Source organism: Dryobates pubescens, chromosome 14 (assembly GCF_014839835.1).
Source record: "Dryobates pubescens isolate bDryPub1 chromosome 14, bDryPub1.pri, whole genome shotgun sequence".
NCBI lineage: Eukaryota > Metazoa > Chordata > Aves > Piciformes > Picidae > Dryobates > Dryobates pubescens.
In genome coordinates this window covers 17834684-17851890 of record NC_071625.1, presented here as the reverse complement: position 1 = coordinate 17851890, position 17207 = coordinate 17834684, and the positions used below count along the sequence as shown (strand labels likewise).

The 17207-nt window shown below is 40.0% G+C and overlaps 1 protein-coding gene across 1 annotated transcript in view; it reads right to left on the bottom strand.

Moving 5' to 3' along the window:
* Positions 1 to 17207, bottom strand: part of COL22A1 (collagen type XXII alpha 1 chain) — a 212536-nt gene that overhangs the window by 52763 nt on the left and 142566 nt on the right. Inside the window, exons 23-30 of the mRNA XM_054167371.1 lie at positions 14456 to 14509; positions 6078 to 6122; positions 5664 to 5717; positions 4607 to 4660; positions 3940 to 3993; positions 3136 to 3171; positions 2084 to 2146; positions 907 to 960 (exon numbers count right to left, since the gene is read on the bottom strand). Of these exons, the coding sequence (XP_054023346.1) occupies positions 907 to 960; positions 2084 to 2146; positions 3136 to 3171; positions 3940 to 3993; positions 4607 to 4660; positions 5664 to 5717; positions 6078 to 6122; positions 14456 to 14509 (414 nt within the window). The remainder of the gene's footprint in view (positions 1 to 906; positions 961 to 2083; positions 2147 to 3135; positions 3172 to 3939; positions 3994 to 4606; positions 4661 to 5663; positions 5718 to 6077; positions 6123 to 14455; positions 14510 to 17207) is intronic.

Genomic DNA, 17207 nt, shown 5'->3' with positions numbered 1-17207 from the left:
TGCATTGCTCTGGCTGGAATTTTTGCTGTCTTTGCTTTGTTGCATACAGGATTCCTACTTTGCTGTCTTTATCACATTATGACTTTATCATTGATCTGGCTTCACAAGTCAGTGTATTTCTAATGTTACCCCATCCTGTGTAGGAGCGATAAGGAGTTTAATTTGCATTTTAAGTTAAAGATGATCAAAATTCTTGATTGAAAAATAGGCTTAAACCAAACCTCTTTTGTGGATGGAAAAAACAAATCCAATGTTTTTTATCAAAAATATTTTTAAATCCAGTTCTTGCGCTTTGTAGATAGTGAAAGTTACCAATAAACTGAGGGCTGATATATCCTAAGAAGAAGAATGAAGTAGTACCTAATTCCTCCTGTTGATTATTGCTATGACAATGAGGGCAAATTTTTCACTAAACAACCATAGGCATCTGCAAGGTCAGTGCTTCATCTTCACTTTTGTATTAACAGTGGTTGAACATAAATTTTGGTGGACATCACCTTTGTCTAGGTCTCTCATTTTCACTGAAGTTAATAGTATTGTGATGGCAGAAGCCCAGACCATTCTTTAAATTATTGTTCTAGCACATTACAGGCAGGCACAGAGAAGTTCTTTAGAATTTTATTTCAGCCTCATTTCTGTTAGACAATTATAAAACAAAGAAACGTTTCCTTGAATTAAAGAAACTGTCCTTGGATTTCATCAACTATTTACTGTTTATTGCATTACTTAATAAACATTTGTTTCTGTCCCCCACACAGCTTTTTCTGCTGCTTCTCAGTAAGGTTTAGCTAACAGGCTTCTAATGTCTCTAATCATCCTCAGATACTCTCCCCTGTCACTTGTCTTATACCCTTACCTCTCTCTTCTTTCTTTTCCAAGGAGGAGAATGCCCATTTCATGACTCACCTTTGCTCCTCTTTCACCTTTCAATCCTGGGAAACCATCTTTTCCTCTTTCTCCCTAAAAGCAGGGAAATGAAAGCTGGAAATATGCATATTTTGATTTGATTGCATCAGTCCCTCTACAATGTTTTACATTTGTAATTGATCTTACCCACCCTTCAAGATATAATTAAAAATGTACCATTTTAAAGATGGCTTCATAAAATCCACACTTTTACCAAAAGCCAATGAATAGCAATTAAGTTCATGGAAAGGAAAGCACCAATCCTAAATCAACATGCATGTGGAAGATCATACTGTCTGATGCAGTATAAAAACCTTATTTTTTTGTATTTGCACCAGAGGGGCTACAGAACAGAATTTAAGACCCAAAGTGGGCAGTCGTACTGCCAGTTCTGCTTGTGTTAAAGATTTCTGAGCCACCCATTCACTGGTTCCTACCTCTGTATTTTGCCCAGGTCAGATTGTCTTCTGAATGGGAAATGCTGAAGAAGGGGGATGTGAATACTCCTTGAAGTGCATATAGAAAATGTATTTTCCTGCATTCAGTTAGGACCTCTCTGATCTACATTTCTATGATGGTATAGAGAGAATATATTCTACATCCTGTGTGCTACAACACATAGAAAACTGAAAACTGACCAGTATGACCTCAGTTGATTTTTAGATACTTCTTGATCACCTTCAAGCATATGGTTAGTTTTCAGGAGTACAGGCCTCACTTGCATGGCTAATTTTACTTTCAGGTCCCTGATGCAACTATTTTTCAGTGTGTAGATACCTCTGCTGCTCTGGAGATAGCCAAGTGATGCAGTAGACACCAGGACTTGGATGGAAGTTAGGCCATCAGAGAAAGATCCAACCATTTGGAGCCTTCTCTAGGTCTCAGTAACAAGGGGACTTTTGGTGGTGGGGTTATTGGGGTTTTTTTGTCCTTGATTATTTATTTTTTTTAATCAAGGAGGTATTTCTGAAAGCAAAGCCTAAATACCACTGGACTTCCTCTACTGCTTCATGAGTCATAACCTTCTGCATTCAGGACAGACACTGTTAGTTAGCACTTCATGCCAATCACCTGCTCACCACAGCAATCACACCAAGAGAGAACATCATCTAGGGATGCTCAAGATAAGTTCCAAGTGCCAAACCGTCCCCCCAAAATCAAGTTCATAGTCACTCACCTGATCTCCTTTTTCTCCTCTCAGTCCAGGTAAACCCCGAAGACCAGGAAGACCTGCTTCACCCTGAAAGCAAGACAAAGAAGTCTGTGAAAGCTAGAAAGAAGAATCAAGAACAGATTTTATTAATAAGCCCCATTACTCTCAAATACAATTACAACTGACAAGGCAGAATGGTTGGTCAAACTCTTCTCTTACTCATGCCAATTAAAAATGCATCAAGTCTGCACCTCAGTGTAGCATAATCTAGCCACAGTGCCCATAGCCTGAAGAGGATGAGACCTTGATTTAGCTGTCTGTCTCTTTGCATGTCTGATAATAGACTGAGAAATGTTCACAATGACTGCAAATTATTTTTTCTTGACACCTAGTGATATGTTACATATGGTCTATGCTGTAGTTCAGAGCCTGCCCCGGTGTTTTCATGGAACTGATTATAGATGTAGCTTGCTGAGACAGAACGAGATTGATTATCCAATACATTTTTATTAAAACTTCAGCGGAGTCCTGACTGTGCTTTCCACAGCTATGTGCTTTAGGAAATGGCAGGACATTTCCCTGGTTCTTCACCAAGTGCAGTAGTTGTTTAGTGACAGTCAAGTCACAATAGAGACTAAGATAACTGTGCAATTTCTCTAAGTTACCTGTGGTTATTTCCTAGCAAGCATTTTTAATTTAGAAATGACAGAACTATACCTCACATCACATACTTAACAAATAACTTCCTCATCTTCTAGAATCCCACACCCTGGGTTAATGTGAGGTTTGAAGAAAAACAAGCACTTTTATCCACTCTACCTTCCTTTTCTTCCCTATCCACCAGGAAGATGATTGAATTTTCCCTGATAGCATGAAAATTTTGATTTAGCACATTTTTGTTGTGCAATACTTGTATTATTCTGTCTTGTCTATTCTTTTGTTGCATCTTCAATCACAGACATAAACAATTTGCATTGAACTCAGTATTGGAAAATGGCTATGTTCTTGCAAGTGGTCAAAATTTATATCACTCTGACCAGTAGGCCTTCATGCCAAGACTATTTTTTCCTGCTCACCTGCTCACCAGGTTGTCCACGGCTCCCTGGTTCACCCTGGAAAAACAAAAGCAAAAGTTTAACATTGCAAGGACCTGACCCTTTAGTAAGAAAACTTTCTCATTAGTAAAGCATGTCCTCTATGGTTCTGGTCCTCAAATATACTTGGTGAAAGTTACTGGTAAACTGATGACTGATATATCCTACAAAGAATAAAGTGGTACCCACCTCCTGACAGCTATTTTCATTATAATGAGGGCAATGTTTTCACTGTACAACCATAGACATCTTCTCCGGTTTAAAATTATTGCCCTCTTATCCTATCACTAAAAGCCCTTCTAAACAGTCCTTCCCCAGCCTTCCTGTAAGTCCTCTTCATACAGGCTCCCTAGAGCCTTCTCTTCTCCATGCTACACAGCCCCAGTTCTTTCAGACTCTTCACAGGAGAGGTATTCCAGTCCTCTGAACATTGCAAGGACCTTACCATTTTGTAAGAATACTTTCTTAGCAGTAAAGTGTATCCCCTATTTTCCTGGCCCATGTTCTTCTGCTTTCTTGATGGCTTAGGAACACAGACCATAGGGAGCCAATCCAAGGCCCAGGCCAGATATCCTTAAACACACAGACTTGAGAGAGGAGCATTGAACACTGCTTGGTATCTTGGAATATCATGAACACTGAAAGACAGTGAGCCACATCTGCTTATCCTCTTATGTCCCCAATTTTAGAGGAATTTTTAATCTGCTGACTGTAGTATAAGACCTTCCAAAATTACACACTGATTGACAGAATGGCTATAGCAAACTATGAAATAAAATACCTTACCTTAGGGCCAGCTGTTCCAGGAAAGCCTTCCTCACCCTTTTCCCCTTGTTCTCCCTGCAGTGAACACAAGTTATATACAAACTCCTCTGGTAGAGCACCATGTTTACAGGCAACAGCAAGGAATATTTTGATTTGGATCCTCAGTATCAGCCTGAGGATGTGAATGGAGCCATGGGAGAATACATTTCCTGGAATGTTTTTCCATTCTAGTGCTGTTTCCAATCATATTTCCAGCACTGATCACCCTGCTGGAATACTTCTGGAGTAATAGAAAGCCAACCACTCTTATATTAAAGATGTCCATCCATAGAAAACTACTCAAAAAACAAAACTTTCATTCAGCTTCTTCATGTCTACAATATTTCTATTAAGAAAAAGAAATAATTGGGGGACTGGGACCTTGTCCCCTGGGTCTTTTTAGATAAATACACTGAAACTGGTTTTTCAGTGTGGATGGTGTCATCATAGAGGGCAGAGACAGGAGTGGATTAAGAGCTAAACGTGCTACACAGCTGGGAAGTGCTATGCATAGGCTCTACAAATGGCTGTGGATAAGACCCAAAGATTTATTTAGCCTCAGAAATTTGTAACTTACTCCAATTTATGCTCAACCAGATAATTTGCCCAGGTAAGCAGCTTAATACCAAGTGTACATGGTGTCACTTACCTTTTGACCTGGAAGCCCAGGAAGTCCATTTAACCCATCTTTGCCAGGCAAACCCTAAACAAGAGAAAATTATAAGCTGTAAGTGCTCGTTCTTTGAATCATTAGCAGCCAGCTCAGCATAAGCACACACAGTTCATCCTTCTTGTCACTCACTTCAGGTTACAAAAAGAAGAACCACCCCATGATTTCACTTTTTCCTCACTGTGAATTAAACTGCACAAAAGTTCTCACAATATACATAGCTGCTCAGCTCTCAGTATCTCAGTTTTGGTAAATGACCACTGGATGTCAGTATTGATACAGAGAAACAACAGTAGAGAGGAGGGTTTTCTGGGTGGGCTTGTTTTCGTTTGGTTGGGTAGGTTTTGTTCAGTTCGGTTTGGTTTGAAGGCATTGTGGATTCTTAAATAACTTCTTAAATTACACTTTTACTTATCATTCTCTGTACTTTTCTGTTGTCTGTTGCTGTAAAGATTTAAGTCTATTTCTCCTTTTAAATACTGGTGATTTCATAGACTCCTAAAATTAAGTCATACAATACATCATTTAGCAGGATAAGAATTATTTCCTGTAAAGTATTTAAAAGTGTGAGGAAAAGTTTTGTCCCCTCTCCGAGTGTCAGTCAGTCCCCAGACACTGCCATCTGTAGGTGACACTTCGTAACACTAAATATTTCACAATTCACCTTTCTTTAATTAACAGCCAGCAGAAATTGCTATGCTCTCCTAAATCTGAGATTTCAATGGTGAGTTCTTTTGTGAGCTCTAAACTTCAGGTTTGGAAGAACAATATCTTGCTAAATGTAAACTTTTGGAAGGTATCCTGCAAAGAAAACACCGTGGTCCCAGTGGGTACGAAGAGTGGAGCTGCCTCTGGGAAAGTTCTTATTACAAAAGGCATCAGAGGCTAACATTTGTGTTAAAAGCAACAGTATTGGAGCCACACTAAAACCTTCATGTGCAGACAACCTGCGGGAAATGAAGCAAGAACTTGAGAGCTAAAGCATGTGAAGTCATGAAGAGTGAGCAGGCAAGGCAAGTAGCTCCTCAACACTTACAGCTGGTCCCGGTGGTCCAGTTTTACCAGCAACTCCAATCTCTCCAGGCAATCCCTGAAAAACGAAATCAGAACAAAAATAAATAAATCAGTATTCCTGTCCTTCGTGGCAGCTTCACTGGAGCTTGCTGCTTTCAATTTAAATGCAATTTTCCCTTCTGCAGCAGTCAGCTCTCTGCCATGAGAAGGGGGCTGCAGACATTGATTTATGCCCAGGTAGTTCCAACATGGTTCCCATGCTCAGCACAGGGAAGATGCCCTCTAGGACCAGCTGTAGCTTCTTGGTGAGAAAATATAAGAAAAAACATACATTGCCAGAGGCCCTGACTCAGTTGCCACTGACAATCATGGCCTCCCCAGTTGCTTTTTCTTCTCCTTGTTATAAAACAAAAAAGTCCCAAGCTTGTTTTCTTACTGGTGCTCCAGGTGGTCCAGCAATGCCTGGGGGCCCTGGAGGTCCCTGTAAGAGAGGAAGTAAAACCAGTTTATTAAACTTTCTGATAGTGGCTAAAAGTTTCAGGTCCTTCCCTGTTAGTTGAGGTCCTGTTCAAAATGGATATAAAAACTAAGCTTTGTCTCATTAACTTCTACCAAAACTTGCAAGATGCCAAACTGAGCTCCAAGGGAACCGTGTTCACAAGCAGAACAGGATTTCCTGCTTACACCACTAATGACTGTTGTTACAAGGCGAGCTCCATTCACTTCTGCACAAGAGAAAGAAGAGCTGAAGGTAATCATTGGCAGCATAAAACACAAAACTTATCCAGTGGGATTTCTTGAAACATCCAGCCTAATTTAATCTTGGCTAATGTTGTTTCAAAGCATATGGTTTACCTCTGCAGAAGATCTCTGAAGTAACTAATAAATAGTATAGGTTTGGGCTATTTTTCCTTTTGGAGAGGAGTAAGGGTAAAAATATGAATCTAAGAATATGGAGAAACAATTTACTGAATGAAGCTTTTTAAAACAGATGTGCCACTATTTCAGAGCCCTAAATGTATATTCATACTTGAACATATGTTCAAATGGAACTATCCAAACAGTCTTTCCTCTTCTCCCTGCAACAACTTTTTCTCTTAGGGAAAATATTGCCTCAATATCCATCTGATTTTCAGAGGTATTTCTTTTGTGTATTGAGCAAATTGTTACATTTGGCTTCCTTGCTGATAAATTTGCTTCCGTGCTCAACAGATCTTAACAGGTTGCTGTAATGGGTTGGGCCCAACCCATTACAGTTGCCTGCAATGCAGAGGTGTTTGTTACTTAAACTGTAGACAAGATAGCATTTCTTCTGTGCCCACAATGAAGCATGTTTTCGTGCATTTATTTTTTTTGATCAGGACTTAAGTAAATAAGAAGATGGATGTGAGTTGAAATTTTACCCTGGGGTCTCTTTCTATCTTTCTAATACAACAATTTCATTCCTTTTCAGTTTTCAGCACAGGGGGAGTTCTGGTGTGTTTGTACTTAAAAACAAAACAGAATACACTAGTAAAAATTCATCCAGAAGGCAGCCTCTCACCAATAGATGGGGCAAGGTGACCACAAAAGGGATCTGCAGATGCACTTGCCTTCCATGATATGCTTTCATTGCACCTCTGAACAGATACAGTCATCCCACCAACAACATTAGCATTTGTAGGGTGCCTCAAATGTGAGCACAAATGAAGAATCTTCATAAAAATGTGCTTTGGGATGTACTGATACTGCTGATGAAATTCATGGGGAGCACTGTATCAGCTTCTGGGGATGCTGGTTCAGCAGCTATTGCAGGAGGCTCTTCCTGTTAAGGAGCTCTAGTCTCATCAGGGGAGATCTGGTCAAGACCATTTATCACTTAAATAAGGCTTTGCCATTCAAATAAAAGAATCAACAGTACAAATCAGCCCAGCACAAGAAAAAATACCACACTGGGCACAACTGGAACAGGTGACCCCAGACACCATGGACCTAGAAGCTCTGCATGGGCCTATTCCACCTCTACAAGGACAGCATTGCTGAAGGTATGTGCTCCAAGAAGGGGCTTCCATAAAGAATGGGTGCAGTACTGGGGAAGAAGACAAAAGTACCTTTATAAAACCGACAAATTCAGCAACAGAGCAGGCAAGAAAATGCAAGGTTTATCTTTGAGACTTTCCTTGCCAAATCCATTGGTTCCTGCCTAATAGCCTAATTTTGTACTCTCTCTCCCTCTGCCAATAATTGAACCACCAAATACATATTCTCCATGGTTCTCCAGGAAGCTTCTACCATGAGGTAAAAAACCCCAGGCAGGATCCCTCCTCAGCCCAAGGATCCTGAAGTAGGATGCATGTTACACCACACAGTAGGCAGGTGTCAGTCTGCCCCAAAAGCAAAGTCACACTCAAGCATCTGTCAGTAGCCAACATAATCCCTGAAACATAAGGTGATACATCCTCCACATCTCAACTATTTCTCATAGTAACTCTTCATATTTTCACTATCCAACACAGTGTCTAGCTATTGTCTTAAACTTCCTATATTCTGGACCTTAAAAACATAATGCAACCATAGGTCTTGAAATGGAAGCACGCTTGTACCAAGTTGTCATCAATAATTCGGTTTCATTGCTCTGCCTGAGATCAATCATCTGGGACATCCTGGTGAAGACTGGTTTGCTCAAGTAACTTCACTAGATGTTGAACCAAGAAATATTACACCCACTAATGGAAAGCTCTTCTGACAAAAGCCTCTCTGAAATGGACATAGACAAGACAGTTTTACATAATGACCACCAGTACCCCTTGGAGATGTACATTGTGCTGACCAGCCTGCTCCAACTGACTGCATACAGCAGTACATTTACTAATTTACTGGATTTCCTTCTTTCTGTAGCCTGGGTACAGCAAGGGACTAGAATACAGAGAAGTAAAGTGGCACAATCAAGACAGTTGCAGAAATACATCATACCTGTCCTTTATGGACCCCTCCCTTTTTCTACTGTCCACAGCAGATCATTTCCATCCATGTATAAAGGTCTGTATTTGTAGCCCTTCCCCTGACATATGAGTGTGCTTCCAAGCAAGGACTATTCTTTCTAAGCATAAGCAAACTGACTTGGGATTTAAAAAAAAAACCCAAACCATGAATCAGGGACAGTGGGACAGTAATACTTAACCTCAAAATCTCACACTGTTTTCTCTACTTCCTTTTTATAATAGAATCCAGATTAAATCATCTGATTCAAATGATCACCTTCTTCAAAGGCCATTTGATGAATTATACAGATTAGGGTCCCTGTCCCTAATCCAGACCCCACTGTTGTCCCTTTAAAACTCTCATCTAGAAGTAAATACTCAGGTAGTGGGGTTTTTATCTGGCTGGTACAGACACTGATGTATGCTTCCCACATGCTGAGGCAACAACTGAAATAGAAAAACTTCATTTTAAAACAGGACTTGACAAACTCAGTTTGGAAAACAAATGCAAAACATGGATCTTTTCTCAAAATGTTCAAACCAAAGGGTTTTCAAATTGTTGTTTTGAAACAAAAAGATTTCAATGTTCATTAAAACCTAAATAATGCACAGACTTGTATGTGCAACATGGGGTGAGATGTCTTCAACAACACTAGGGATTGGAGGTGTGGATTCTTTCAAGTTTGTTTTTAATCCATCTCAGTTCCTCAGACAACATAATGCAGGGACAGTTCTCAGGAAGGAAATCTGACACTGTATTGGAGGGACAGCTCTGACAGTCCTCCAGGATCCAGTAAAGGATGCTCTCCTCTTCCAGTGTGTACCTTGCTGAAAGACAGGCTGGACAACAAAGAGCTATCAGGATTTAGCTTTTGCACTCCCTAAGGAAGCTCTGAAAAGGAACTAAAACCTTTGTCTGAGACTACATCAGTGGGCTGCTTGGCCTAAATCTCTTTTCCATGGAAGCAGGGAAGGCTATGTTTTAGAGGGAAGTGAGCAAATGCCATTCCAAGATGGAAATTGAGAGTCTGATGTCTTTTCCAGACATGTGTCTCAGAAGGCAAAGTTTGCACAGACACATTTTCTGTATATTATTTCATGCCAATAACTGAATTCTCTTACACTGTGAGAAAGGCCTAGATAAGCCCTTAACCCAGACTGTGGTCTGGGATTTTTAGGCAGAGTACCAGCTTTATGAATAAGAAGAACCTCTGGGACACACAGGAACAGCCTGTTTGATGCCACAATGACAGCAAAATACATAACTACAGGTGATGACAGCCTTTTCCCCTCCAGTGTCTGTGCTTATCTCCATTTCAAAATCAATTACTCCTGCAATTTTACCCTCAGAAAGTCTCCACAGACCCTTCCTGTCTGCTTTGTTCTGTTTCACCTTTACTTCCACATCTCCCCATCAGAAGTGAGGCTGTTGCAGACAGTTTTGTGGAGCAGTCTATTTGTCTCTTTAGGTCCCTTGTTACTCCAGTTCTCCATTTCTCTTTGCTGTATCTAAGCAGGTTGTGGGATCAGCTCCTCAAATCTGTTTCTTTATTTCTCACCTCAGGCACTACAGTATGCACCACAACCACTGCAAATTATTTTCAGTAATGCTGCATTAGATCATCATTTAGCTCTCTTTGATTAAATTCTACCTTACAAACCAAGACAAAGAGGATACAGAAAAAGGCTGCTGCCGATGACATTGAAAACCAAAAGCCTGAAGAGCCAGCAGATCTGAGCATTGACCCAAGATGCATGCTCTATAGTCAGCTTCAGTGATACTGTCGTAATTCATAAAGGGATGAGGTCTCTAGTTATTTTATCAGGTAGTATTGTGAGCACCAATATTATTTTTCAAAATAAAGTTTTTCCATCACAAATTTTCTGAACTGTCTTTCCAGCTCTGCAAAAGTACTGAATAAAGTTGTCCTTGTACATAGTAGTCTCTCCAAGAGAGTTTCTTGCTTCCAGTGAAAGGCAGTACTTGTTTAATTTCATCACTTTGTGTAAGATATGGACATGAACTCTTTTGTCTGCAGAGGAAGATTTATTTCCCTGTATTCACTTTGAGTTGGTTTACTGAGTCAGTGCAGCAAATGAGAAAAACAACAAAAAAGCCTCCCTTATGGTCTTTGATTTCAGTACTATTAGTGATCTGCACAGGTGAAGACTTTCTTTTTCTTCATTTTTGTTAAAGGTACAGATCTTATTACAGATAGCTAAGAGCAATATCTTCCAATTTCAAGCAGCACTGGCATAGTTTGAATTCAATCTGAGCTTTGCAGCTGGGGCCTGCATCCTTTTTGTACATTTTTCTGCATTAACTTGCATTATAAAAAGGACGTTAAGGACACCGTGAATTTCAGAGGATATAATTTATTTCTTGAATCACTTTAGAAAGGCTGGGATTGGATTTATACCTTACAGACAAGTCTATACTAATTAAATTACTGCCAGCCATGACCATAAATGTACAGCTTGTACTGGTCTTCCTCACAGGTCTCAGTTAAACCACGAGGTTATCCAAGAAAAGGCAAACATCAATAGCAGTCCCATGAGATTATAAGCATAAGGTATTCCATTTTGTTTAAATCACAGAGTTTTGGCTTATTTTGCTTATTCTCACAGGTGAACAGAATGTACCTGCTCAGCTTGGGGAATCTAGAGTGGCTCAGTGGACAATTTGTAGGTACCTGCTTTAGGAGAGCTTCAGCCCCACTGAGGATATTAACTGGATCTTTATAAACAGGGGTTCAGAAGCCTGCATTCCCACCTTTATGCTAAGTGCTTAGCCCTGGAAATTCAGTGACACAGCTCACATTGTCTGAGCCCTCAGTTAGTGCTGGGGCATTGGATCCCCTCTCTGCCTTCATGGCTAACTTAGCATGCACTGTCTAACTTCAGGCCTCCTTCCTCCTCAGGATATCCCTCATGTCTAGACAAGCATTTGCAAAGGTACCCCATCAACTGCCTTTAGCCCTTTCTGTGAACTCTTCCTATCAAGATATGATGAGATAGGCAAGGTACACCAAGATCTTGGGTGACCATGCAGAAATTCACAGCCTCATTGTTTTCCATGCTTGGCACTCATCCTATTTCAACTGAAAGTGCTTTACAGAAGTGCTCATTTTTCAGTCTGCATTTGAAAAGCCTACTGCAATAGAAGTTTGGCTTATTACTAAAGTTCCTAGAAACTAAACTAGTACAAATAGTAACACTATAAACAGGCCTTGCTGCAGGGAAGTAATTAGTATCTAGAGGGTAAATAATACCCAGTGTCTACTCCATGGCTTAACAATGATGCAAGATGCACCATTTTTAAAGGTCACAACCATAGCTGATTTAGAAGGAAAGAAAAAAAATAAAAGTTAAATTGCCTTGATTAAAATTTAGTTTGAGTTGGTGTATGCATGGAGAAAGGCAAAACTAGGGCTACCCTATTGTCACAAAATATTCCCAGGCTAGCTGAGAAGGTGCCTCCTAGCTGCAGCTTTGGAATTTGACACTTAAATTAACTATCAAATGTGATCACATGCAGTCAATGATCCTTGAGAGCCCAATTGCCATCTTAACTGTGGTTTATCACTGGATCTGAAGACCCTGTTCCAGAGTAGCCCTCAGACTGGTTCCCAAGCACAGCTGTCTGATCCTGTGGTTTCGCAGTTGGACTGAGCATAACAGCAACTATTTGCTTGAGAGAGCCCAACAATAACTTCAGATGGTCTTTTCTATGTCTTTCAGCAGTAATGAATCTGCAACTCCTATATCCACTCCTTCCTTTTGTTCTCATACAGCTGTTAATGAGGGGAAACTAAAGCATAAGGACATGTTAAAGAACAGAGGAAAGGGAGGTTATTTTGGTGTCCTAATCTAGTTTATATAAGGCCAACTCAAATCAGCTGTCCCTCCAGGCCATGGAGATAGCACAGAAAGAGGTGACACACACTTTCATACATGACTTGGAAGAACATCCATTTAACTACAGCATAAGAAAACTATTTTACTACTTGGGTATTTTTGGACCTCGTCTGATTAAGAAAAAAGAATGCTGATAAAGAGCTTAAAAACCCTAATGTCACAAAAAGTGCTGTTAAGATGAAAACTAGTTTTGTCACAAACTGAATGTAAGCACTTTCTCCACTCAGAAATACAGAAAACTGCAGTAATAAGTCTAGAACAAAGTGCCACTGCAGGAATAGGAACAATATTTTTCTATTTTTTCCAGTTAGCTTGGAGGAACAGTCAATTTCAGCATCCCTCAATAGGGCTAGCATTATATACAGCTTTAATTAACACAAAATTTGCTCACTTTATTTAGCCTAGGAAGAAAGGAAAATTACTTAATGCCATGTCAGCATATATTATTATATGCATATATTATTTTTTACAAGTTGCAGGAAACAAGTGACATTGATTGGATGGTTAGTGTCAGATATCTTTGAAATAATACATAGAAAAAAATCCCCCAAAAGCAAGGAGAATCCTTTCCCAATGGTTTGGAAGGCTCAAATGCACTTTTTAATGTTATCCCATGGGAAAAACAAATACCAAACCAACAAAACATTTTCAAACCATTAGTAATACTGTCTTCATTCCTCTTGAAGGCTTGCAAGCCAGATACTGTACCAGAAAAAGTCTTAAAAATATGTAAACCAGTATCAAGTGGTGTTTCACAGGGCAAGGTTCCCAGATGGACACAAGGGCCCTCATCTGCACAGTGCTGCAAACTCTTGGATGGCCTCTCTGACATCCTGTGCAGACATGTGAACAGATCATTAAAAATCATCTGCCACAGAAACCATTCCTAGATCAGGTTTAATGGTTACAATGGCATTGTTTGCCAGAGGACATAAATGAAAAAAATGAGCATCTGCTGTCTAGCAGTGTGCCATCAGCACCAGCAGCTGTAGCAATGGAAGTTCTTTATTCCTACCCAAATGCAACCCACTATCAAAACCCAACACCCAAACCCAATCTGCGCACTTAGCATTGAAAATGAATGGAATGCTCAGTTTTATACTGAAAGGTCAGCTTAAACTGAGGTGGCATCTTTCCTGGTTGAGGACATCCTCACAGATGTATTTTTTTTTTTTCTTACTGCAGAAGGTGACTCTGCAAAGTGACTTGGGTCAGATGACTTTAGCTACAAGTTAGCAAGAAACCAAACTGGAAGCCAAGTGTTGGGCAGCATGGGTTGATCCAAGGTAGAACCAAATCTGCGCTGATGATGTTTGACACACACGGTATTATTTTGTCCTCATAAAGATGGTTCAATTTGGAGCAGTAACTTGCAAAAGCTTTAAAAACTAAGGAATTAAGGGGTCATTAACTTAAGACATCCTTCCTCATGGGGAGGATAAAAATTTAGTCTTAAGACCATGTCTCAACAGCCTCTATAACAAGCAGAAATATATCAAAGCCACAAAAAGTTTTGTGCTCCAATAAGTATGTTTCTGAATAGCAAATACCTTTCAGCTTGTCTTCACTCAAGACTAAAGCATAGGAGGTCTATTTGCAATTGCCAGTTCACACAGCCAATAATTAGCTGAGGCACTGTCCTAAATATTAGAAAACACAAATCATTGTTTTCCCTCTGGAATGATACCACTCCATGAACAAGCAATGGGGAGCTGTGAAAGCTGAAGAGCTGTGGAAGCTAAAAGCAATGTCTGCCAGACAGGAAGATCCTCTTCATCACAACAGAATAAATTGGTTTGACTCTTAAAGGGGAAACACGAGTTTCAAAGATGCTGCTGATGGGATCAAAGCCATGGGATGCTGTATTGCAATTTCAAGTCACCTGTTGCCACAAAATGTGGTTTTCCATGTTAAAATGAAGAAAATCATCACTTACCTGAGGGCCAATCAGACCATTGATTCCTGGGAATCCTGGTTCTCCCTTTTTACCCTGTGTATTCAACAGAGGAACAAGTATTAGACACTACAGCAAAGGCCACTAGTGATTTTTCAAAGTCTTTCACTCCCAAACTGGTAAATCACTGTAATAAGGGTGCACAAAACACAAAGGCTATAAATGAAGGCAGCAGACACCATTTCGATATGAAAACCCAATTGTCTTTGACTTCTGTGCCTCTGCAGCTTGTGATAATAGCTCCCAGAGATGAGGACTGGTCTCAAGAATCTCTTCATAGAATGTCTTAGATTGGAAGGCACCCTAGAGACCATCTACTCTAATCTTCCTACCATGGGCAGGAATGCCTCTCAACTAGTCCTGGTTGCTCAAGGCTCTCAAAAGCCAAGAAAGCAGAGGAATGATGTATTTTGCCTTCTGCAAGGAGTATAAATCAATTATGTTTCCATAATGATGGCCAGGTATACTAATCTGCAGCAGCACTGAACAATGCAAGAGAAGCCTATGCTTTCCTTTGGCACAATGCTGAGAAATTTTGGTGCTTTTCAAAACACTGAAAAATGCCTTACAGACACATAAAATAATACTGACAGAAAGGCTGATGCTGTCATTCCCCATTGTGAAAGGGACATTTTGGTCACTCAGAAGCTAGCCAAAGTATAACAGATTTACTCCACAGCATTACAGCCTGTCTATGAAGTACAGAAATACTTGCTGGGAGAAATTATATGTATGAGAGCAAAGCTCAGCATAATGTCACATCACCTACTAATATGACAGAAAAACCCAGCAATTCTGCTCTGCTACTTATAGGAAGAATCAGCTAGGTGTGTATCCTTCAACTGTATGAAATATATCTTATTTGCCTTCATCAGCAATTTGAACAATATCACAGTTAAAAGTGAATGTTTTATTGGAAATGGATATATTTACCTCGCTGACAATTACAGCTTCACTTTGGATTTAATCTGCACCATCTATCCCTTTCTGTTTCTTTTTGTTGATTTGCTCACATTTTAATTTCTGCATAGGTAAACCTTGCCAAGGCAGGCAATATCATCTGAGCATTTCAAGCACCCATAAATACATATGTATGCAGCCATCCATCACAAAGATCTCTAGCACACAGAAGAGAGGAAACCAAGGGAAAATGTTGGCTTCACTCTGCTAGAGGAGAAATGTTGAACAGTATCATATAACCCAAGACTGTTTCTCATCTTGCTGTCCAACAGCCAAAACAATATATTTTCATAGCATGTTCTTCTCTGAGTTTTAGCCCCAGGAATAGAGGTGGATTGGTACAATGTACATAGAAATCTTCTTTAATTGAGAACAAATATGACTGCTAGCACGGGAGTTGGAACTAGATGACCCTTCCAACCCAAACCATTCTATCAATCTATGAATAAATGCCAACTATTTCCTCTACAAGCTGGATGGCATGCCCTGTCCTTTTACATCTACATTACTGAAGAAGCCAGAGGAAACCCATCAGTGTTAATCAATGAGCTCCCTGAAGGCACCAGCCTTTTACAGTCTCTCCAGGTATAAGATGACAGTAAATTGCGAAGTGAAAACTCTCCCTAGCTTGAGGATGCAACTACCAGAAGGGTTGGCCATCCTATATTGGTGCTCATTCTTGCTGTTGTGACCAAAAACCAAGGACTATGGAGATTTCTGAACACTGAGTGAGATTGAACCTTGGGACTGGCTTCTTCCAAAAAGTCTTCCTCATTTGCTGGGCAAATTTCTTTTCCTCTTTCTCCCAGAGTATTTGAACATCTGCCCCTGGAGATACCAATCACCTGTCTCCTTCTCTTGGACCCTGCAAGTCTGAGGTGATTCAAATCAAGGGGAGTTTGTACACAGATAAGAGTTGAAACAGTGTTGACTGACCATTGCAAGTTGCAACTGTCCAGAATAGGAACATTATATGCAACAACCTACTTAGGAGAAAGACCGGTCAAGAAGGGGAAAGTCAAATACATGTATGTATTTCCCACCATCAAATGTACAAAGATGAGCTCATCAGCCCTCCAGAAATCTGATAAATTTGTCTTCTCCATGACAGCTAACAGGGATAAACCTTTTGTGTTGGCTGAAAAGTAAAACCCCTGAACAGAATTTGTTCTGTTCTAGCTCAAGCCGGGACACATGTATTGGCAAGTACTCTTAACCCATCTCTTCTGGGTGGAGGATGTGCTCTGAATTCAGTAGTCTCCAGTTTTAAAAGAATCTTTTAGGCTGTAATTCTAAAACAGGTAGGTAGCACTTACTAATAGCCTTGTAATCTAGTTGTAAAGAGTCAAGAAAACAGCCTTAAGCCTTTTGTATTGCTCTGACTTTGGGAATAAACATTCAGTGTGTGTGGACACACAACCATGTAAACCAGCTGAAACATGGCAGCTGAATTAAAGATGCAGAAGACATCCCATTGTAACCTGCTCCTGGAGCTGCACTTCTTTTTCTTGAATCCAACCTAACAGAACATGACACTGAACTTTGAAACTAGCTCACATTAAAAAAAAAAAAAAAAATGGGTCTTGCAGTAAATTTTTTTCTAAGTTATCTGTTTCTACATTCAACTCACATTCTGGGCTTCACAGAAATTATTTAGTGCATTAAATAGCTTCAAAAACTATTACTTATCTGCCTGACTCATGTAGAATAGAATAGAATAAACCAGGTTGGAAGAGACCTTCAAGACCATCACATCCAGCCCATCATCCAACAC